Consider the following 24,573-nt stretch of genomic DNA (forward strand, 5'->3'; position numbering starts at 1 on the left):
ACTCTATCAAATGTTAATCGAATAAACTTATTATATACTGCACAAAAATATATAATACATGTGTACATAGCATTTTACCTGTTTTTCCGTGGACACTTCACCATGCCCAAAGAACATTCACAATGGAAACCACGTACGGTTAAATTTGAGAAACTTAAAGTACCATGCCAACAATGATAAACACAAAATTCCGGCTAGATATATAACATGAAAACGTGTTTATACATTTTCAGTTGTATACACCACATCGTGATAATCGGCAAAATGTACACTAATATAGGGGTATGAAGTTGGTTATTTCAAAAACCGGGTCAACTGTGTAAACAAATTTTTGAGTCGCCAAACATTTCTAAGTCGGGTCATCCGTATAAAGCCCGATTGGCTCTGTTGTCAGGCTTAGTTACTGGTGAACAACCTGTCACGCCATTAGTTGCAAAATATCAACAATGTATTTCGGTTGATTGATAACACCTTCCACATTTCATTTTGGGGATTGACAACGGATTCATTATAGAAGATAGCTTCGTTGAATAAAATCACGGGTCTGCCCTTAATATACGTTGATGTGTGTATCTGCGTTGTAATGTGCTATCAGCACCATTGGTGTTTACTCAGTATTGGAGTCAGGATTGTTAGAAATTGCTCTGAAGAAGTAAATGTTCAAGACCTTCGTATTCGGTGTTTGTGTGACATCCTTATACACCACAATATTTGACAACTGGGTGCCAGATTAGTCGAAATCAGGTCAAGGACACTTCAAGCAAACAAAACGAAAATTAGATGAAAAGGGAAGTAACTGATGTCGGTCTGGAAGTTTGTTTTCTTCGCTTATATCATTGACAATGATACATTTTGCTATTGTTTGCAATACTTGGGACCTATCTTAGATTTATACTTGTGTTGCTTAACTTTGATTGTAATTTCTATGTTGTATTAGTCTATAACTCTACAACACCAGTTAAATAGGACTGTATTTTAACTATATTTGATCACGACCACAAGCGATATATGGGTTATTGGAAGCCATGTTTGTTGTTTGATATCAAGTGGAAAGTGGTGCAATTTTGAAATATTGTCGAAGATATCTCTTCATATCGGAATATTTCAACTAATAACAAAGGTGGTACATTTAAGAATTTTCTAGTTAATTATATATATTGCTAAACATACGAAAAAGAAGAGGGAACCCGTCCCTTTGTCTCCCAAAATCTCTGTTTTGAAATCTTGTCTGTTTACTATCACGTAATGACTGTGCACCTGGATTCGTTGTTTGGTGGTTTGACAGGTCCCACTATTTAGATCGAATGAGTTAGGTCTATAGCTCTAAAGTACATTTCGTCTATTTCCCATGCCAGTCACAATAGCCCATTACGGTAATGACAATAATTGGAAGACAATTTGTTTTGCTATTTTGATAGGGTTAGTCTGCTTAGTTTAAACATGTTAAATATGACGGAAAATGCTTGTCTATTCCAGCATTGTCCAGACAGTCTAGATATTTTAAATAATGGTATTTACTTGAAACATAAATGTTTCATTTCATTGAACATTCAGAAAAGGGATTCTAAACACAAACATGTCAAAGTTGTCACATAAAACTTTCCTGTATGGTTTTGTTTGCTGCCTGACTATTGCACAATATTCAGTAATGCAAAGTTGCTGATTATGATTCCTAATGGTTTCAGATAATGTGTGCCGTATCATGCCCGTATGATCATAATGAATGCTGTTTTACTGTAGGCATGACTTGTGAATGGGTGGGCAGCATTGTGTCTCTGGACTGTGGAGAGGCTTTAGGAACATATCAAGGCCAGGTGAGGAAAATTGACAATGTCACACAGGCTCTCACCATCTTCAAAGCCTACAGGAATGGCCTCAGATGTGAAGTTCCAGAGCTGACAATCAAGTAAGTTGACTGTTTATCATGTGTATTTTTTGCATTTTTTAAAGTTAACTGGAAACTGTTGGATTGAGTAGGTTTTGACCATGTTGCAGAGACAAAATGTGAACAATTTTGAAATGGAATATTTTTTATATATAATCTTAATGATGATCATGGTGTCAATATATAAAATGTGTGCATGTTGGGGTGAAGGGTATGTGAGTGCATGTTTGTGATGTTATCATTTGAAAAATGTGTAAAATGTCATCAATTTCGTTGACACTAGTTTAAGAACTGGAAAATTGCGTATTGATCATAGTTTTGTCTGCTTGTTGTTTAAAGCCCTCCTTATCAATATTCCAATTCTATGATCAGTCTCTCTAAATACTCATCTCATGGCCAGACAATCCAGTGATACTGATAGACCTCTGCGATCTACCAATTTGGGATATGATTTTGATGATGTGTCGATCACCTTATGCTATTAGTCACGTCATTATGACAAGAATGGGTTGCTGAGGACCAGTTCTAACATGGAACTTGTACAAAGTACCTCTGTGGCAGCTCTTGCAGTTATTTATGATCACTAATGAAGATGATGAGTATAAGATTTCAAAACATTTGCGATAAACTCATGCTTTATGGTTGTGAATATGAATATTATTCATTTGATATGTTCTTTTGTCTTCAGTGCTGGAGACATAAAAGATTTGAAGATTCTGAAGTCTCCATCTGAGGCTAGATGCTTGCTAAACAAACAAGCCACACCATCAAAACTGTCAAAAGAGGTTGAAGAGGCAGTCAATCCAACATGTCCCTCTCCAGTGAAGGTCATTCAACCATCCAATCACATTCACACAAATGGTTATCACAATGGCAGACATAGTGCTAATGGACAGAGAATTACCCCAACTCGGGACTATCACGACTCCAATGGTCTCTATTATAACCATAGTGGAAGCGGAAGTGCCAGACACACACCTACCAGGGAACAGGGTGAGCAGAAAACGAGACGCAGTTCGTGTGAGTAAAGTCTTGAAAGCTGACTGTATACTGTTGAAGGAACTGTACTTTAACTTAGTCAGAAATTAAAGAGACTGTCACCAAGAATTTCTGCATTATACATGGTGTGCATATTGATTCTCGGGAGCCCTAATGCCATCCCACACTTTTGAACTGGTGGTGTGCTGGCACGGTTATTGAAGAGTTTGCACAATTAACAAAAAATGATTAAAGACCCAGCTTTGATCACCCACAAGTTCACTTTGTGAAGACCCATGAAAATCTGGGTTAGAATTGATTTTCAATAACCCATGCTTGTTATAAGAGGTGACTAACGTGATCGGATCGCAGACATGGTTGACACATGTCATTGTATCCCAATTGCGTATATTGATGCTCATGATGTTGATCACTGGATTGTCTGATACAGACTCGATTTTTTACAGACCCCTGTCACAGTGATTGAAATAAACTCAACCAGACAGTCGGGCAGGTGACCAATAAATGTTGCTCGCCCGTCTTGAATTTGCCTGCCCGCACTTTTGACTCATAAATTGCAATATTTTACAAAAAACAAACAAGTATCATTGTTTCAAATGTGAATTAACTCAGCAAATTAAAAACAACAAGCATGAAATACTCACAGTCACCTCCCCAGCCTGTGACACTTGAAAAGAGCCTGTTAAACTTGCAATTCCACTTATCGGTTTACATCATCACAATGATATATTTTCTGAAAATTTTAATAGCGAAAGGCACCAGTTAAAACCATTTACATTAAATGTATTTCATTGTAACTAGGACTGCACGGTAATACCGGTATATTGCAATACGCTTTTTAAATGATATGTATTGTAATATTTTTTCGGAGAACTGGTATATTGGGTAAAGAACATCTATGAAGTTTTTTGTGATTATTTTTATGGTTTAGATTTAGATCTACACAATACTAATAAATTGTATAAAAAAAGACACTAAAATCCATGACAATGCAACCTAATTTTAGTCAAGTAATGTTAGTCAAGTAACATGTCGGTTTTCGTCACTCTCAGACCCAATTTTTCATGCGAAAACACATGCATGGGATTTTTTTGTCACAGGCTGCAACCTAGCATGATACGTCCACAAAGTTCCATATTTTATGTATAGGTAGCGATGTTTTACTCAAGACGTTCACAATAGCACGATTTTACCCAAAACTTGCGTCTAAATCTAAATGTTTTCCTTCATGCTGGTGGTATCCATCACTTTAATATGATTGGCTGCCTTAGGTCACGTGTATGATTTTGACCAATCACAATCCTTAAAGCAGACAGTGGCTCAAAAAAGCATCATTAGAAACCAATCTTTCTCCAATAAATCGCTTGTTACAACTCCTGGCAAGGTTAAGGTGATGTCATTGATGTTTACAGCTTTCAAACGATACCCTTATCTTCTCGCATGTTATTTATACAAAGCTTCCGAAAGGGAGATATTTAAATTTATCAGCCAGACAATGGGGCAGGTGGAGAATTTTTCAGGCAGCCCCACACGAAAGTTGCCAGCCTCAGGCAGGCACTGCCATATAGCTGTAATATTGCTGAGTGTGACAGAAAACTAAACTCAATCAATTTGTGAATCCCTTGTTTTTCTTTTAAATGTGCTATACCATTCATCACACTGATAAATACTTCATATTTTCCCACAGATGTTCTCTTCACTGTCAGCCATCCCAATCAGTTTTTAGGTAAAATCCATATTGTGCCAACTGCCATCTTTGTTGTGTGTGTGGGAATGAATTTTTTTCAGTGATTTTCATTTTCATTTTATTTTTCAGTTTATTCATCACAAGTATTAACTAAGGTTTAGTAAAGACAACATTTATTTCTTGAACGTATCTGGGTAACTGATATAATCATGTATATGGGTTAGAACATGTTGTGGGACTTTGGGCTTACTCTCAACACCTACAGCTGATATAGACTCACCATGATTGACAGGAACCCAAGGTGTATTATCTGTTGACCTGAGACCAGGACAGCGTCATCTTGATGCTCCATCTCTGCAGGAATATCAGACTCATTCATCCTTCAAGCATTCTAACCTCCTTGGATTCTTTGAGAGGTTGAATGTCGGTATCTTCATTGAAGTATGGCAAGAAACTGTCCCCAGAAAATCACCAACATTCAAGACTGATAAAGGATTATCCAAGGATTTGTGAGGTATAGGGACAAGTTGAATGAATAAACCTCAACCATTGCCCACCAAGGCAGGATGGATGTATATCACCACAATGGGGGCCTACAGTTAAGACATACATTTCTTCACCAGGCTTGTAGCTCATGTTTAGTTGGGGAGGATTTTCAGTATTTTGTCTGACAAAAGATTGACTGTGTAATCATACTACTGTTAGACAGAATTAAATCATAAACATGATAAACATTACAACTTGCCGAATACAAGATTCATCCTCCATAATCTCCTGACTGCAAAACCTGTGATCGAGAAATCTGCTTATTTATGATTGGCAATAATCATTTGGGAACTTTACACGATGCTATAATCACAGTTGCCAGATTTGCACCTGATCAAATTTGTTTCAGGGTCTTTGAATTAATTAGAGTCAAGTGCTTCACTTAGTTCCCCACAGCACACCTGTCTAGCACACAATGGATGGTAGACCATCTTGTGTACACTTTATGTCTCTGACTGCAAACAGGGAACTGACAGTTTGGCTTTCCACTCATTTGTCCTTTCTGCTGTGGACACCTATGTCATATGGGATGTGAAATCACACTTTTGTGTAAGGTAACTTCACATCTATTTGGTTTGGCAGACTCAGTCGTCTGCAGACTGGAGGAGAGTCACATACCCAGCCAACTGAACATCTGGGGAGTGTCTGTCACAGAAGAACAAGGTTGTGTCTGTGGAGTCATCCTTCTGTCTCAGTATGTTCAGACTGATAACAACTTGGAATACACCACATCTTGACCTGTTTGTGATGTACTTCAACAACAGTCCCTCCCTGGTCAGTCCAAGATCCCCCAAATCTACATGAGGAGGCCCTACACTGATTTGGGAAGTCCTGAGAAACATGGAAGTCTCAGGCAGCATATTCAGCAAACATTTCATGGCCGAAAAGTGCATGGGTCCTCTCTGTGTCTCCTCATAGTGCACTTAGATGGGGTTTACCTAATAAGTGGTTGGGATAGCTGACAGAGCAAATGACATTTGTTGAAGTTTGAGGTTAGATTTGTGTGAAAATGGCAAAATTCACAGTTTGGCAAAGATGAAATGGAGAATTGTTAGACCTATTATTTAAATAATGGTATTCTTTTTTTCAAATTCTTGTGTCCCTTGCCTTGATACAATTGGAAGACTCCTAAAAAGTAGTGTAAATTCAAACTCACTAAATCTCCTGTTTGTTGTCAAGAATCTTTATATTGCTGAGTGCTGCGTAAAACTAAACTCACTCACTCTAGAATCTTTCTCAAATTAGAGTATATGGTTTGTCTGAGAATTTATGATTCTTCCCTTTTACCTGCTGTACATGAAGATGTTATCCACAAATTATGCCCACTTTGTCACCCTTCAACTCCTATCAAACATCATGCGTCACATTTATTTTTCTTTAATTTCCATTATGCTATGGTTCATTGTTGAGTTATGTGCTTTATATGGGTAACCTACTTAAATGGATGAATTGATACATAATTAACTTGTTTTAGTCTCAGACACTCAAAGGCCGAAAGTCGACCACACCACGAAAGATTGATGGACGAAACAACATCAGAAAGAATACACCACGTGAAGACTGTTTCAGTGCCCCAGTGGAATCGTTTCTGTCAAAGGAGTTTGACTTTGAAAAAAACCTAGCCTTATTTGACAAAAAGGCGGTATTTGAAGAGATAGAAAACCAGTTCCCCGAGGTTGTCCGTGTGACAGACAAGAAGGGTGAGAAGTACCGCTGTGATGAGAATGTCCTACAGTCTGGCCCTGTGCAGCTGAGCCAGATACATGTGCCAGCATCAGGGGGTGGCGACTTTGTCACAGGTAGGTGTACATCACAGTGGCTATTGATCAGCTTTGACCTTAGTGGGTTAGGTCTATCAGATTTTACACATTGAAAAGTATTCAATTTTTCCTTATCCTGACTAATACTAATTGCATCTCCCTCACTTAACTGATATATTGAGAAAATGTTCCCCAAGAACAGCAAAAACATCTCGCCCAAATGCAACCCTTCACATGTCGCATGTGCACTGACCTCACATGACTAGGGCTGGGATGATACACTACGTCATGATACAATACGTGTCGCGATATTTTACCTGCGATGCGATACGTATCATGATACATACACCTTGAAAGAATGATACAGTATTAAGATTTAAAATGATTTATTTCAAGGTATTTGTGTATAACAATAACTCTATTGTTATAAACAAACAAGTAACCCTGTCATACTTGCATATTTTTCTCCAAATAAGTACCTTAACATGTTTAAGATAATACTGTTTTGAAAAAAACGTTGTGTATCGTTTTGTATCAGTACACCGGCAGGGGTGGAAATAACCCATTGCCCAACGCCCGAGTCCAGTGTTTTTTTCTGTCGGGCAAGCAAATTTGTATATCACACTGTACCGTGTCCAGTTGACTTTCCAATACTAATTATGTTGTTTATTTAAAAAATCAACAAAAAAACGGCCGGTATAGTGGAAATATTATCAGGGCACGTGATTTTACATGTCCCACTGTACCTGAGTACACTAGCAATTTTAAAGTTATTTCCACCCCTGACCGGTCGACGATACAATAGCTGTATCAAACTTAAATGTATCGCGGTTCATTGGTGAATCGTCCCAGCCCTACACATGACCGAGGCGGTGACTCGTCAATCCTCATTTTCGCCCATCATTATGGTTTTTGAAAATATTTTCTGTGTTGTAATAGAAGCCATGCTATCAGAATTAATCACCTTTTTCAAAATGTTTGGCTTTGATTTTCTTTATGTTAAGTTCATGATATCTACTAGTTATTATTTCACAGTGGTATTTAATTAGTGAAATGTTTTATACTTAATTTTACCCACCTGGTCTTCAAAAACACTGTTCAATCTGTAAGCAACATTTCTGATTACAGAACTTGTTCAACATGTGCCAGTTGCAATATGGATAGTAAAGAAGTTGAATAAAGTCAGTTTACCCTAAACAACACAATGATTCACAATGTTCTTTGAATGTTAATATTTTGTTCAGAAATATGGCTCAATCTTCTTAATTCAGCAAATTTACATTTTGTCTCTCGAATGTACTGTCATGTTATGAAAATAAGCATCAATATATGGTGATACCTATTAGATTATATGGTTTACTAAACATTCTGATGCATGACATCCGTAGTTCTATGACTTACACTCTGTGGTGATGACCCAGATGCTGGCTTAGTGGTGCCCAGCATCACATACCAGCTGCGGAACAAGATCCTGTCGACTGCTGAACAGTGTGGTCTGAGTGTGGACCGGCAGATTGAGATGGTGGGGAGGTCTGCCAGTGAGATGGTGCTTCAGTTACTTGGGGGAAGTCACAGGTGGGTCAGACACCTGGTGGTGTTCCAGTCATTGCCCTTGTGTTTAAAATAACAAATTTTGGCTCTCAAGTTTCAACTGATACCACACGAGCAAACAACGACCCAAGCTTGTGCTAAATACGATACACCAAATGTGAATATTGAGCATAAGTGCTTTTTGGGGTCTTTTCTGTCCCAGTTGCTGTGCAGAGTTGTGTCCCTTGGTGATGTATTTCTTGGTTTGATTCCCTGTTTGCTCTGATAATGTTCCGAGGTTTGTCTGCCCCATACATTTACTGTGGGTGTCACAAGAGTTGGAGACCTGAAACCTGCTTCATCCTCTCACATTAAGCTGACACAGTGATATAACTGGAATACTGTTCAAAGCATTAAAGCCAACTCGCTCAGATCTTGCTGATGTCGCTCGATTGCTTCTGAATTTGTTGTTTTAACAACATTCATTCAATCAGTTTGCTATCAATCAGTTTGCCATCCATTTCTAGTTCTTTTTTTCAGTGACCACTCCTTGTCATTTTTTATGGTAAATGTCAAAATCTGTATGACATGTAGCATATAAATAGTTTTTGAGTTGTTCATTTGCCAAGCATATTTCTGTGATGATGGGTTTAAATGCCAGGGTTATACTTATCATGATCACTGGCCTGTCTGCACATTACCCATTCCTGTCAGCACATTACCCATTTCTCACTGAAAATGTCTACAAGGTAGTAGAATGTCCTGTATCATTTCAGGCTTTGCTTAGTTACTGAAATACAATGTTAAAATCTGTGAGAAAGGCGTAAAACCAAACTCACACATTGTACTGTTAAAATCTGTTATTGTATAGCAGAAGAGATCACTATCGTCAGAGTGCTTAGATTATCTTTGTTTTGTCGGGGAGGTGGGGTAACCTAGTGGTTAAGCGCCGAAGACCCGGGTTCGATTCTCCACATGGGTACAAAATGTGAAACCCATTTCTGGTGTCCCCTGCCATGATATTATGGGAATATTGCCGAAAGCGGCGTAAAACCGTAGTCTCTCTCTCACTGTTTTGTCACCATTTATGTAACCTTAACATTGTAATTATGTTGTGAATGAAGTACTGTTTTGGTTCTGCAGACTAAATCCCCAGAACGACCACCAGTTGCCGACTGTGATTGTGTTGTGCGGACCACACACACAGGGAGCCCAAGGCATCAGCTGTGCAAGGCATCTCGCCAACCACAATGTTAAAACAATTGTTTTTGTGCCAAACTTTGTCCGTATGAACCAAATTCTTGAGAAGGAGCTCCAGCTTTTTGAATTTTGTGATGGGAAGAAAACTTCCAGTACCAAAGGTGATACACATCAAATAAATTACCAACTAAAATATTCTGTCTTGAATGTATAGTACTCAAAAAACGTTGAAGAACACACAATTTTGTCATATGACGAGAGTTAATCTGTCAATATCTGGTAGGTATTTCACTGTCAACATACATGCTTCCAATTGTGGGTGTTCTTATAACCTGTGTTCAGCATTATATGTAGGTAAATGTATTTCTATAATCAGATTTTGTTAGTTGAACACTTTGCCTGAGAGTCAGCCATTTAGGCAGAGAATTGTCACTTGTTCCATCTTTGCGGTTACTAGTAGGCCTTTTCTAAAACATCAGCTGCAGACATATCAAAAGGTGGCATTACTTAGGACAGTTAAAAACAAATGTAGTTCCGATTACACCTGTTTAAAATTTAGTGTAGGTAGGATTTCTTTTTTACATTTTTTTTAGAATTAAAGTATGAACTAATAACACATTTATCAATGTGTAATTGTTTATTCAATCAAGCTTGCGGCCATCATGTCGACTTTCTCTATCAGAATAACCGATGTCCCTCGGTGCCAGGAAAAAGCAATGTTATATGAAAGCTTATATTATTCATACTGCTTAAAAAATGTAGGGTTAGCACCAGAATTCAAGGGTCAGTTGGGTAATCAGAACCACAACATCTTTTTTTAGGCCTTAGTTCTCCAGAGGATTTGAAATGTGTTGGGAAATATACATCCGCAAAGAAACACAAAACAAAAAACACTTTTCGCCCATTAGTCCATGTAAAGATAAAATAATGATAAATTGAGAAATGTTTACTGATCCTTTAATTTATGACCATAAGTATTGGGCGGTTTGCCAAGGACTAAAGTACAAGAGCAAATTTCTGTTACTTAAATATATACAGGTACCGGTAATAATGAATTGTCCATTATGTTTATGTTCAAGCTAGGAAAATGTATTTGTTTCTTTCTGTTTAGAACTACCTACCATGCCTGACATGATAGTGAATGCCCTTGACAGCCATGAGAACCCCAATCTTAAGGATCAGTCGTGGTACAAAAGTCTCACAGAGTGGGCTCGTAACAAGCGGGCTCCCTGTCTTGCCATAGACCCACCCATAGAGGGAGCTGCACTTGACTCCAAATGGAGCCTGGGAATATGTCTTCCTCTCAGCCTGAAGAATGCAGCAAGTCAGATGTACCTGTGTGACCTGGGGCTCCCCAAGAAGGTGTTTGTGGAATCAGGTGTTCGTTACGTGTCCCCATTTAGTCATAAGTTTGTTATTCCACTCCACAGAAGGTGATTGACAAAGAGGTAGACTGGAACTGCCGATGTGCAATAAGAGGCACACAACATACCTATGTACTTACATGCACGGCTGTCTCCAACAGCAGGAACATGTTTCAGCTTCTTCTACACTGATGGTTGTGCATATCTTCAGTTTTCAGGGAACATTAACACTCTTGGAGATGTATGACAAATATACCAAATAACAGACAGCTGTACATGAACTGACTGAATCTTCAGGGTAACCTGTTAGTCTGGTGTTCCTGTGATTTGCTACGAAATAATGTGAAGTGCTTTGAGATACTGAGTCCCAATCTAAAATAGACTAGTTTTTTAAACCATTGTAGCAAAGAGATGATATGACTGTATATTTTATCCATGTTCATCTCTTTTTCAGTGTAACTGTGCATTTATGGTGCTGTGTAAATTGTGACTAACTAAGGAGCTGAAACCTTGTGTCCCTTCCATCTTACTGAACACATGAATAGGACACACACATCCTTCCTCTTTTGTTGATGGACACTGTTCTCTACCTTGGTATGGGATTTTTTACTATCAAAACATATTTTGTACAGTCATGACAGACTATTAATCAGAATATATTTTATCAAAACAAACAACAGTGATAATAACTTAGCCCTATTCAGTGTTCAGTGTTTGATCTTTTATATAACAATGGAAGATTACATGTAGTAAGTATTATTACCATTAATCAAGATTTCGTAACATGGTAATATTACTATCTATCGGTGTATGAAATTGATGCTCATCCCTTTTTATTGCAGTTTGTGGATTCTATTTTGACCAGTTGAGCGACAGTATTACAGCTTTCTGTCTCATAAACAGATGATATTTTATCCCTTGCATCAATCATTGATACAAACTGCTAAATAACGCAATGCTATTAATTAATAACTACCTGAAAGCATTTCTTTAATGTTGGTTGGAGAAATGGTATTGATGAAATACTTGGTTACCAGTGCCATATAGATGATGATGTATTTCTATAGACCCAAGAGGAGGTTTCACTGACATCCAACAGAAAATGTATTATTGTGATGAACTTTGACTTGTTTCCCGTCCCAGAAACATGTCAGTGGCTTATAGCATACGACCTTGACATTTCATGTGTTGGACATACCTCCAAATTATTGTTGTTATTCTGAACAGGGAAAAGGCAATAGTCACTTTATCTTTTAACTCTTGTCATAGAAGTTACCATTTTAACAATTTTGGTTTTGCTTTAACCCATGCTCTGCTGACAGCATCTACTCTGAAAACAGAATATGGGTTACTGTTGTTTAACCCTTTAACATTTATCAATTAGCTGAACATGAACTCTGATGCCAGTTTGTTAAAAAATGTGATAGTTTCAACAAATATATTTTTCATGTGGCAGTTTTGTAACTTACTCGGAAAATATTTTATCTTCTTTGAATTCTATGTCCCCACAGATCCATTTGTTCATAATGAGTAACCCATGTCATTCTGTTGGAAAATGAATTCCCTTTCAAAGTACAAATATGAAGATCAGTGTTCAGCTAATTGGAAGTTTTCATTTGAATTTAACTAACAAAATGTTGATTTATTTTGAACATGTTGATATGTGTGATATATTTTAACAATGTTTGAATTATTTCGGAATATTCTTTGTACAGTTTATGCCATTTTTGATTTGAATATTGACATGAGTAGCTGAGACCATTACTCTTGTTACTGTGGTCTATTTTTACCATCTGCCCCATTGTGTGTATATACATGTACTTGATATTGGAACATTCCAGCTATGTATCATGACCAACATTTATATCACTATGGTGGAGAATGATATTTTCAGATAATCAGAGATTGCTGTTTTTCATTTCTGAACATTATGTTCACGATGTTCCTTAGAATCATGTCCACTTATTTGTGTAGTGGTGTATTTCATATTTATACAGCTATGTGTCAAGTTAAGAATACTAAACCGGTATATTTGTTATTCAAGTGCTTGTGATGTATGTAATATATCTACTACATTGTTTCCTTGTCATCGATTCCACAACATGAAACATAGTTTTGTTTTGATCATATAGAGAGTATATTTGTCAGTCCAGCTGAGGTGTGTGTGCTCTACTATCGATGTACAGTGCACATCCAAACAATGTATGTTCTTGGTTAAAAACATCTTTCCAGATCAACTGCAATGTGTATGTGAATATGTTCACCATATGATGCATACACATTTATTCGAATGTTCATAATCTCAGATGCTTAATGTTATTGGAATTTTATTATTATTATTTTGTCAGTTGTTGATTTGTTTCATCTAAGAACTTCAGATTGGGTCTAACTATTAAGGAAGTGCCACAGCCTAATGGAACGGTAAAGCAATATCTCCTTTGTAAAATTTAAGTGTGAACAGATTTGGCAGATAGTATATGGGGCTGCAGTCAAGTATTAATCTCTCTTCGAACATGCTGAATGTAGGAATTTTGTTGGTTGTGATCAAGACATACTGCACAACATCACTGAAACTAATATAATGAAATATTTGAGAGTCTGTATGATAGCAATGGTGAAACCTGTGAATTACAAGGTTTGTGTGCTGTAACAGTAAAGTTCCAGTCTGTTGTTTGTGAAACGGGGAAGTTAATGACGACAACAACCATTATTACAACAAGTAGGACACCTTTTTACCACAGCTGGAGCTTATGTTACAGTCTGGCTAGATGGTAGCACTTCTTGGATGAATACCTTTGTAAATCTTTGTGGCAAGGTCTTTCTGTTTTTGTCAAGAATTTCAAAACAAGAACTACAGTGATATTATTATATTATGTTTAAAATAGGTTATAACATGGCTAAACTTTACCTTCATGTTCAGCTGTAAAGCAGGTTACTGTACATAATGACCATTTATGTTGCTGTACGACAATCATGGTGACAGAAATCCATAATTATAAAGCTCAGTCAAAATAAAAATTTGGTTACTTTTATAGTGTTATACAGATGATAGGTGGTTTTTTATTAAACGGAAAATAACTCCTTCAATGTGGTAATAGTCTTCATCTTAAGTAGGTTAGAAACATATTGACAAGAATATTTCAGTTTTCTATTGCAGAATCCGATGTTTTTGTAAAACTGAGGTAGATAACTGCACTCAATCTGTTGTATATTGCAGCCATTGTTCTGTATACAGTAGTGCCCTCACCAAATGTTGTACAGCTTACATGTGTGAACCAAACTGCTGTCCGCAGTCTTGTAAATAGTCAACAGTGTAAACACTTTTAAATGCTTATTGGAGACTTTTGGTCAGGCAAAATTGTTTCACACATGTACAATATCCTGTATGTAGTTAGTCCTTGTACAGCTCTGAAAATGCCAAAATATCACATTTCGCAGCTGAATAACAATATACCATATTGCATACAATATTGTAGAGAAGGGCCTCGCTTTCATTTGACTGTTTTCACCATCAACTTTTAGCAAAACCTTGAACATATTCATATTTGCAAATGAGATCTATATTTTACATTAATACAAAAACCCAAAAAATATTTATTGATATGAATATGTTCAGTTTTACTGATCTATGTATTACGATGGCCTGAGCCACCTATGCAGTATTGTTTTGAATGATACAATTGTTGTGTATGTAAGTGATGGAAAGAGAGTGCTGCAGTACTTTGTGATTACTCTTTTGTGATGTTTGAAACTTTGAAAATGAATTTCTTGGGGGAGTCATGAATATTATGTATTCTGTGATTGAGGTTTATGCAATTTGTGAAAGATTTCTCAATATTTTTACAAAAAAAGATGTCTTTGTATACAGGCATTGAAAAAAAAGTAGACAAAAATTGTTTTCATTTATTGACAGGTAAGCAAGCCATGAGACATTTGGAGTTGTTTGCAGATTTATGATTGCTTGTACTGTTTTGAACTTCATCATTGATTGAAGGTATTTTGTTTTGACCACTGCCATGTTCGTATACTAAGGATAGTATGGACCAGATTCAGAGTGTGACACGTTTTCCAATTAGGAATCCAGATAGCCATGGCAATGGAGGAATGTGCATTGATTTAAAAGGGAATGTATTGAAAGCTTGTGACATCCAGCTTCAGTGAAGAGGAAAGTGACAAGACCTTTTTGAGGAAAGGGAATTCTGTCACAAGAAGGTGTTTAAAGAACTCATGTGTTCCAGAACTCATTTGATCATCATGAACTTTATAAGAGGAACACGAATATAGAAGACATTAGATCAGGGCTTTGCTGTGTTGCTGACATGAGATTGAAAGTGTTGGCTGAAGCAACAGTACACAGCGTTATGTTCAGAACAGACAGCAATCTGCTTGTTCTGTCGTTTTGATTGAAGGTCCATGAGGCAACTGAACCTCCATGGTTTGTGTGAAACGTTATTTTAGAATGAATATTCACACATTTATATGTATATTTATGTACTAAATGTGGAGTGTGCTGGACATGCTATCTTACCTCCTTGGTCCTGCCAGTTTCTTACCACTCTCTCAATGGCAACTCTGTTGCAGTGACCCAGGAATCTTCCCACCGTCTGTAGAAACATATGAACACAACACTCTTTCCTGCATTTATGGGGTCTCTTATTGTCTCAACAATAATCACAATTAGAAAAGTCAAGACTGATTTCTAAATTTCTTGCCAAAACTACTGTTATTAGGTAGATCAGACTCACTGTGATAGTTTCACCTCCCTCCAATGTCCAGCTTTGATGAGTGTATTGTCATTAACATTAAAGGGATGATGACTGTTCCTTCTCAATGTAACATACCAGTTGAGAGTGAGGGACCAAGGAGAATATATATATATGACATTGGATGTATGCTTGAACTTTGATTGAAATGTTGAAAGCAAGTGAATGATTTGATGCTAGAGAACAAAACTTGTAGTATAACAGGCATGGAAAGACAAAGATATTTGTGATAGAACAGCCATGTACTGAAGGTTGGATAACTGAGGCACTGAGATGACCTGGTGTTCTAAGTGATGCCCCATGCTGAACCTGTGTGTTTTAACCATACTGCAACATACCTAAAGTCACCAGGTGTCATCCTACGCTGGATACATGGATGGGTGTTCTTCAGTTTACTGCCAGGCTATGGGACAAGGACATACAGGGATGTATGATTGACGTAGGAACATAACCATGTTACATGTACCCTGTGTGCATGGTAGTGCCTGAGGCTTGTCAACATGTAGTGTCTTAGACTGTGGGGGTCTTTCAGTCATTATAATCAAACCTAACCAAGCTTGTTGACAATTATGATAGGATATCCTCAGACAGAGCTGGTTATCCATTAAGAAAACATGTTGTCAGGTTTGTGTGTTATAATTCATCATGTTCATAGCTGTCCAATTCTCACAAGTATTTTCATTGAAATGTGAATGCTCATGCATACGTAGGTGGAGATTGCCAGTGCCTTTTGCTTCAGTTTCATGCTTAGTGGAAAGGCTGAAGTTTCCTCATGTTTGTTTTTATGAAATTGCTGGCACAGTTGCAATACTTCTTTGGTCAGTTTCTATGAGTCACATTGTTGGTTACTTAAAAGATGAATGTTGAGGTCACAAGAGTTGAGTCATTTCCATGCTTAACTTGCCAGATTAGTGAAGGTTGGGTTCCATTTAAATTGTGGACTCCATGAAAGACCTGCCTCGTACTAAGGGTGGCCAGGACAGGCATGGCTGCATCTGTAAAAAGTCTGCTAGCTGTACAACTTCCAACAATCAAGAGCTGTGTTTATGATTTCGTTGAACATTATAGGCCTTGTGTGAAACTTTACTCCATAAGATCAACAAGTACAGCAGAGGCTGTGTATAAACTGTGAATGTGACAAATTGAGATTATTGACCAAGTGTCATATCATAAATATCATATATTAGGAATAGCGTAATACATGGTATATTCCTATTATATATGTGTGTGATATGTGTACTTTGGTACAGAAATATGACTTATGAAGTCTTTATTGTATATTGTCATTGTATATTGGATGTTTCAGGTGAAATTTCACAGTGGAGTAATTTTAGAAACTGCAAATGAATACAGTGTTTGATTGAAGCGTCCGATTTATCATAGTGCCAAAGAATTTGCAGAACTACAGAAACACTTGCACAGGAAGAAGCCCAATGTTGTTGGGAATGATTGTTTTGGAACTTGAATGTTGTACCTCATCTACTTAATTGTCGGCTCTTGACGCCAAGTGTGTTGGATTGGCTTATTTCATCAGTAATGTCAGCCATTATGTAATAAGTATTGCTTGAATGATATCATCCAAGCATTTCAGTCTCAATGCAAAATAACAACCTTTTGAATGGGTATTGGTTGTTCATACAAGATTCAATAACATAGATGTTGTTATCATACTGTTGTTGTACACATATATACCATTGCTTACCAGGACAACAGGTGTGCAATGTTTAGGTAACGATTTGCCTACACTGGTAACACGAAGCCAGTTAAGATAATACACAAGCATTACTTGTAATGGATGGCAGCAGATTAGATGTGTGAGAACAAGTTCTCTGCCAGGACAGATAATCCAGGGCCTAGAATTTGGAAGCTCTCTTAGCCGAAGATAGTTGTAAGTTAATGTTAATGAATGGCACTTACAACTATCTTAGCGCTAAGAGAGCTTCGAAAATCTAGGCCCAGGACTGTTGTTAAGATGACAATATTGTGTAAGCATTGCTTGATTATCACTGGCTGGATGACACTGTTTCTTAGCGAAACCATTGGGATGTATCATATTGAAATGTTCAATCTTTGTTCCTTCCCATGAATGTACTTGTTGGGAAATAGTCATGTCCACCCTTTTCACAACATGGTAATGACAGCCTTCTGGAAACAATATCATCACTTCAACTGAATGCCACTGACAATAGGAGCTCATTTAGAAATGTCACTGTTTCATCAACTTGCTTTGTTAGGTGATTTGACAGATATGTGCGTGGCATTTGTTCTGGCAGCTAGTGCTTTGGGGGAATTGTCTCCCTTTGATGCATCCAAACTAAGGCGACCAAAATGAGATAATTATACGAATAACATGTGACTAAAATGGCAATGAGCATTTGCTCTACAACTCAAAATCAAAACATGTTGCCTTAAAGTGCAGTGAAATATGTCCCTTGTATTGAGTTTTCCAAGAGATGAAGTGTTTTCCTGTAGAGGTAGTCATTGGGCTACGTTATTAGGGTATTTGATCTGACTGTGCCATATGTTGCAATTGGATTCATTGTGTTTGGGGAAGCTGTTGTTCACACACTTCCAGTTATCATGTGTGTCTTTCTGTGTGGTTTTTATCTCGTCAGTTTTAATGATAGCTCTTTGAGTAATGTTAGATGTTTTTGTGGTGATGTGCAAATATTTAAATGTACATGTTATAGTAAGGGATGAAGATGAAACCGAGAGTGTTTTAGGAATGTCATATCCATATCACTGTCATCTTGCATGCAGAAAATACAAGTCGTAGAACTAATCAAGTTGGGAGGACTATTTTACAATGGATGATTGAAACTTTTGGGGTTCTGCCATTTAGCTCGTTAACACATTTCAGCCCTTTCAGTTGACAAGAGGCTTTTGTTTTCTTCACAGTCCATGAATTAAGTCCCAGGGGCGGATACAGCTTTTTGAGAAAGGGGGGGTGCACACTATTGAGAAAAGCAAGGGTGCACACTTCATTTTCACCCGAGTTTCAATGGTCATTTAATAAACTTTTAGGACAAAAGGGGGGTGCGCACCGTGAATGTAATTGATGACTTAGCTGTGTTGGTAGTTGTCATGTGTTGTTGTGTCAATCTTCCTTATTAATACAAGGTTATGGAGGATCCAATCTCTGAGGCTCGTCACATTGTACATATCCATTGTATGTTCAAATGATCTCTGCATTACATGAATTTACAAGATTTTTTACTTATGAACTTCCTGTCACCCTATGGCCATCCATCCTCAGAGATCAGGTTGATTATCTACACTGTCACTTCTACAAGACACATAAACATCGTGTTACTTTATCAATAGGTTTCCTGTAAGAATCTCATTGATCTCAGAGTTATTTCTCTGCTATGATACCTCTTAGCACTAAGTTTTGGGGACACGTCTAATGAAAGTCGCATCAGGTGAGCAGCGAGTGACATTTGACCACCTGACTGAATGGGGGATGCATGAGATCCTGAGACTTCCACCTCAATTCAGAAGCATTGATGTTTACAAATGACAACCTGAATACAGCACAAATAGTCCATTAATGGTACTCCCTTTTAGGCTGTAGATGCCATTGTACTCAGAAAAGACAGTATGTGTTAAATATTCCCAAGACTAAAATGGCACCACCTTACTTTTCTTTTTATTGAACCTTCTTGTTTAAGTTTGTTTTCAAGACATCAGATATGCAGGGTACTGAGTGTCTTGAAGCCCCAGTACTGAGTAGTTTAAAAGTTAACATGAACTGTCCTCAGATCTTCACTCAGATAGGTATTGTATTAGAATGAAGATCTGATGTTAATGAGGTTGATGTAATACTACAGGTGTATCTGTGGCTGATCTTCCATGCTGAGAAACCAATGGAAAGTAGTGTAGATAAAAAACATCTGGGTGTACGGGGAGATGACATTTCTATCACAGAGCACATCTTTACCGCCATTTTGTTCTTTCAAAATACAGTCATTGCTGCGTTCATTTATGCTTCCATTTCATCTATCTAGTCTCGTACATAGACTTGTATTGCAAAAGTATGTAATGGCAGATTTAATCTGAAAACTTTTTAAAGTGAAAGCATTTTATTGTTTACTGTTCTATTTGTACTTCGTTGGCTATAACATGATTACGGATTTGCCTTTTTGTTTGTGTGTGCTTATAGTTTTGGTGGACCTCTTTATAATTTTTGATTACCACTGTTGCCAAACTAGGCTTAAAGTGTAGCCACTTAGGTACTAGTACGGGCAATATCTTTTCAGTTATGCTATTCCTCATGTATTTCATCATGATTCCGAATGGCACATGCTAGATTTGTCCTCCTGTAACATCATCCTGTGACAACTAGCCAACACCTAGCTGGACCCAGATTCATGTCTGGCTTGGCAGTTAGGATTCACATTCAGATATATGCACCTTAGTTACCTCAAGAAATTAAGCATTGTCATTTAAGAATACCACCTCTGCTTGAACTATCTTAACTTTCCTCACCACCCATTTCTGACAAGGTATCATTGACAGATGAGGCATCGCCATACTATCATTGAATTACATTTTGATATATAGATTTTAACAACACTTCATGTCCTTCCATATGTGAAATTCACGGAGAGGAGCTTGAAAGCAATATTCACTTGTACAAATTGCAGATGCTGGGTGTTTGCTCGAATAATGGTCTATCCACTGGGCCTGGGTGATGAGGCTGCCCAACAAGTGATGACTGAACCAGAGGCTGTTGTGTGCCAGCCTGAGCCCTTTAACACCAAGTAGTCTGAGCATGAAAGGCTATAGTCAGCCAATGTTAAAGTATGATAGCCGTGAGATCACTTTGTGAAATGTTGGCCTGATAGACTCTGTAATCATTATTTGCTCAAGCTTCATGTGCAGGATTATGAAGAAGATGATTCTGGAAACGTTTTTGTGTTTTTCGCTTTTGTTCACTGATGTTTTCAAGCGGGGAAGCTTGGAATATGGACTTTATGTCGCTACATATCACTACTGCATAATCATGAACTAGAACTAGTCTTGTCAGTCATTGTCACACTACAGATGTTTAACTGAATATACTACTGTCATTTATCATTCATTGTTTCCAATTTGTATATTGTCGACCAATGGTTTTGACTGGTGAAATCTGGGTTTCCAACATCATGATTCAACTCCATGAGAAAGGTAACTGCAGAATGAAGGTGCACATCTGTGTAGAATGGGTTAGTGGAAACAATGTTTGACTGCGTGTAATGACTGTATGCTGCATTTAACCAGAGTTCTTCCGGTACAGGAACATTTGTTATGTGTATTTGCTGGTCATGGGTCACTAAGGTCATTATGATCTTTGCTGATCACCGCTTGTCTGTAACATTTTTGTCGTACCTCTTGAAATTTGTGTTTAAATGTTGTAAGGTTGGAATGGTTATTATTTTGGACGTTGATTACGGTGAAATTATTTGGGGTCACATGAGTTAAGAAATAGACCTCTTCAGGTTTGTCTTGTAAACCACACTTTAGAGTTATTATAAGTCCCTATTTGCTCAATTCCATCTGAGCTGGGACTTCAGTCTTTAGACAAGGAAAAGGGATGCTCTTTCAGCTTCTTTATTGATAACATTACTGAGATATTCCTGACTGAAACTCAGCTTAACTTCACTTACACAGACTTGTACAGAAATGTACTTGATAACAAGAATATCTAATCCGTAACCCATTTAGTCAGCATCAACATTTCAACGAGAAAATGACAGTACATATCAATATTTGTATGGTATTGTGATGTTTTTGATTGATGTGTCATTCTAGTCAGCATATGTCAACCTGCATTTTATTTCATTTCTTCACTAAACTTTTTCAAATGTTTATCTCAATGATCCATGAACAGTAATTATGAAAGAAAGGATAAATCTGTTCCAAAGAATACAGTAGGAATATTTTTTCAATGATGTCAGTTTGTAGACGTGTTACATCAGTGATAATGAGAGAGTCGTGCTGTTTCCCCTCTGTTGCAGCTGTAAGACTCAATTAGGGCCTAATCCAAGCCTACATGAGCAGGAAGTGTTCATCCCTTATGTTGTATACACTCTAGTTCCAGTCTTCCCATGATACCTTGTATTACAGAAGGAATGGATGCTTCTTGTCTTACGTGGATATTTTACTTACGTGGCTGTAGTTAATCTGTTATGGCTGTCCTTTAACTTGTTTTGAGTTGAATACAATTTTAGAGGTCATTGTCAGTAGCATGTTCATGCTTCATAGTGGAAGTTGTTTTATCAATATGTTTAACTTGAATATAACTTTTTATTTGTCCTTTTGTCTCTGTTGATGAATGTACCTAAACTCCTCTAAGGAGTCCAGCTTTGTTCAATAATTTATTGTGATTAGATGTTTGTAGTGTTTAAGTCTTATCTAGGTGTGGTTTCTTTGTTTATTGAATGAAAGTGATATGACTTTCAGTGAGATGAAAGTGCTTGAACAATACAACCATACATTGAGGATTACCAGGATGTTAGCAGGGACTAAATCTAAATGTAAATCTTTGAAATACCATATTTAGCATTGTATGGGGTGTAATATCCTCAATATTTCCAGGGCTCTCACTTCAGTGAACCTACATGGACCCCTGCAGTCTCAAATTACCTGCTTATGATTTTCATTAACATTTCATCCACCACTCAGACGTTCCTGAGGGAAATGGTTAGGGAGGTCATCTGTGTTACACAGAAACCAAACTCACAACAACTTTTGGGCAGACATTGCCATCTCATCATTGAGGCTGGTGTGTAATGTTATGGTTGGTATATCTAGACCTAGCAGCATAGCCAATCCAACTAGCAGTCTAAGTAAACTTAGGCTCAGTATTATTCGTTAAACTGCTATACTGAGTCTAACAAACTGTAGTAGAAGGTCACGTCTGCTAACCTTTTGAATTGACCAATCAGAACACAGCTTATCAAATCGCAAAAGTTAACATTCGCACATTCCGTTTGAACTTTTACCCCGAAAACGTTTGTACTCGAACAATTCCGAATGCTATTTTTCGCACGATCGCTTCAGAGTGATACACATAGATAACGCCATTATTCACAGCAGTGAGTAAACAGTTGATGAAAATAGCGTTTTTGTCAATGTTCCAGGATGTCATCGTGCGGAAATATAAGTTAATAGTAACCATCTCATTGGAAACCTCTAAGCATATATACTGCAGGTCAAATATCTGTGTTCTATGCGGATTTTGGTTTGTTGAGAGATCAGTGTTGGTGACCAGGGGAAGAGAAAACATTTTGTAAGTGCCGCCAAACCCTAAATAGTTGTCTGATTGGTTTTATCCGTTCTGCCACCTCGTGTTTGACTGGATGGTCATGGGTCACTCAAAGGTTAGCTGACACGACCTTCTACTAGGGTTTGTTAGACTCAGTATAGCAGTGTAACGAATAATACTGAGCTTAAGTTTACTTAAACTGATCCAAATGGCAAATCATAATCAGGGGCAGATAATTTGAGATTGTGAGAACCATGGGAATGAATCTAGGTGATGGTTTTATAAAATTCCAGCCCAGGCCCAGATTTCTCGAAACAAACTTAAGTTTTTACTCAAATTTCAAACTGAGTTGGACAATTTGAAACAGCTGAATTTTTAACTCAACTGCATTTTTTAAATAAAAAAGCCCAAACAACTTAAGTAACCTATCCACCAAACTCAAATCGTCTACTATGTTTGAGTTTAATATCGATTTTAGTTCATTTTGGGAAATGCATTTTCTCAAATTTGAGTAAAAACTCTAACTTAAGTCGAAACTAAGACTTAAGTTTGTTTTGAGAAATCGGGGCCTGGAGATATTGAGGATAGCAATGCAATTATCAAGCCTCATGAGTATTTTTAAAGATATCTGTAATACACTGATATTTAGATGTTGCCAAAAGGTTTGATGAGGTGTACATTATTAAAAGATTCTTTTGGTAAAATTATTAATATCATTACCATTATTCAAATTATTTTGAAAATTCTTGTTGATTGTAAAAGTGTTTGAATATTTACCAATGTTTATAATAAAACCAAAGCTACACACTAAAACAGTTCAGCAGTTTGAAATACATCCTTTTAATCACACAACATTTTGTGAGAATAGCTTTTGTCAGACAAGAAAAAAATATGTTGTTTAGTGCTAAAAGTAATGCATCATTAAAGATTGGTAATCCGTGTTAGAATATCCTCGACATAACCAGTTTTGTCTTGTAGAAGATGGTCACATCTATATGTATGATAGAACTGATAGATTTATCTCAGATCTATAGAGACTAGTGGTATGGACACACAATGTGGCTACAGGTGGTCAGATATGGTATTTCATAGGTTGTATAACACTTCCCCTTGTATGATCAGAGTAGTCAAGTAGTGTGTGTTGTATTGGTTTATAACCTGACGTTTAGGGTGCGACTTGTGTTTTGAGCCGCCACCACCTTTGTTTTGTTTTAGTCACCTGCTGTTTTGTGCTTTCCATTTTTGTAATGGTATAAATATCATAACTCTGGTGTGATATAATCCGTAAAATACTTTCTTTTAGACTTACTTTGTGTGTATCTAATGAGTTTGATTAATATTGTATGGTCTATGTATTAACATCTGTCTGTAGCCTGTTGTGGCAGAAAGACAAATGAAACACTTTCGTTTCAGTAGTGATTTGCTGCAACAGGAAGTAAGCACTATAATTTCATTAATTTTTTATTCTCAAATATGAATTGCAACTTTATATGGTATAGAAATTGTTGTTTATAGAGCAGTTGAAAAGAAGCAGATTTCTTACCTTACCTATACACTGCACACTTGAGCAATAAAAGGTTATCACTATTT

The 24,573-nt window shown here is 37.1% G+C and overlaps 1 protein-coding gene across 1 annotated transcript; it reads left to right on the plus strand.

Moving 5' to 3' along the window:
- Window positions 1-990: 990 nt before the first annotated feature.
- LOC124253356 (enhancer of mRNA-decapping protein 3-like) lies at window positions 991-22,991 on the plus strand. The gene is made up of 10 exons (XM_046687106.1): window positions 991-1,120; window positions 1,741-1,906; window positions 2,574-2,905; window positions 4,701-4,714; window positions 4,932-5,080; window positions 5,700-5,811; window positions 6,592-6,916; window positions 8,299-8,452; window positions 9,551-9,768; window positions 10,719-22,991. The coding sequence occupies exons 2-10, from the start codon at window positions 1,743-1,745 to the stop codon at window positions 11,042-11,044; spliced, it is 1,794 nt and encodes a 597-aa protein (XP_046543062.1). The 5' UTR covers window positions 991-1,120; window positions 1,741-1,742; the 3' UTR covers window positions 11,045-22,991.
- Window positions 22,992-24,573: the final 1,582 nt, after the last annotated feature.

Source organism: Haliotis rubra, unplaced genomic scaffold (genome assembly GCF_003918875.1).
Source record: "Haliotis rubra isolate DU_JTF1 unplaced genomic scaffold, ASM391887v1 Scf54, whole genome shotgun sequence".
NCBI lineage: Eukaryota > Metazoa > Mollusca > Gastropoda > Lepetellida > Haliotidae > Haliotis > Haliotis rubra.

Excerpts from the sequence above, each read along its gene's own strand:
- LOC124253356 (XM_046687106.1), top strand. The coding sequence starts at position 1,743 with ATGACTTGTGAATGGGTGGGCAGCATTGTGTCTCTGGACTGTGGAGAG. Across the intron at positions 1,907-2,573 it reads GTTCCAGAGCTGACAATCAA|TGCTGGAGACATAAAAGATT; the intron begins GTAAGTTGACTG and ends TTTTGTCTTCAG. Across the intron at positions 5,812-6,591 it reads GGAGTCATCCTTCTGTCTCA|TCTCAGACACTCAAAGGCCG; the intron begins GTATGTTCAGAC and ends AACTTGTTTTAG.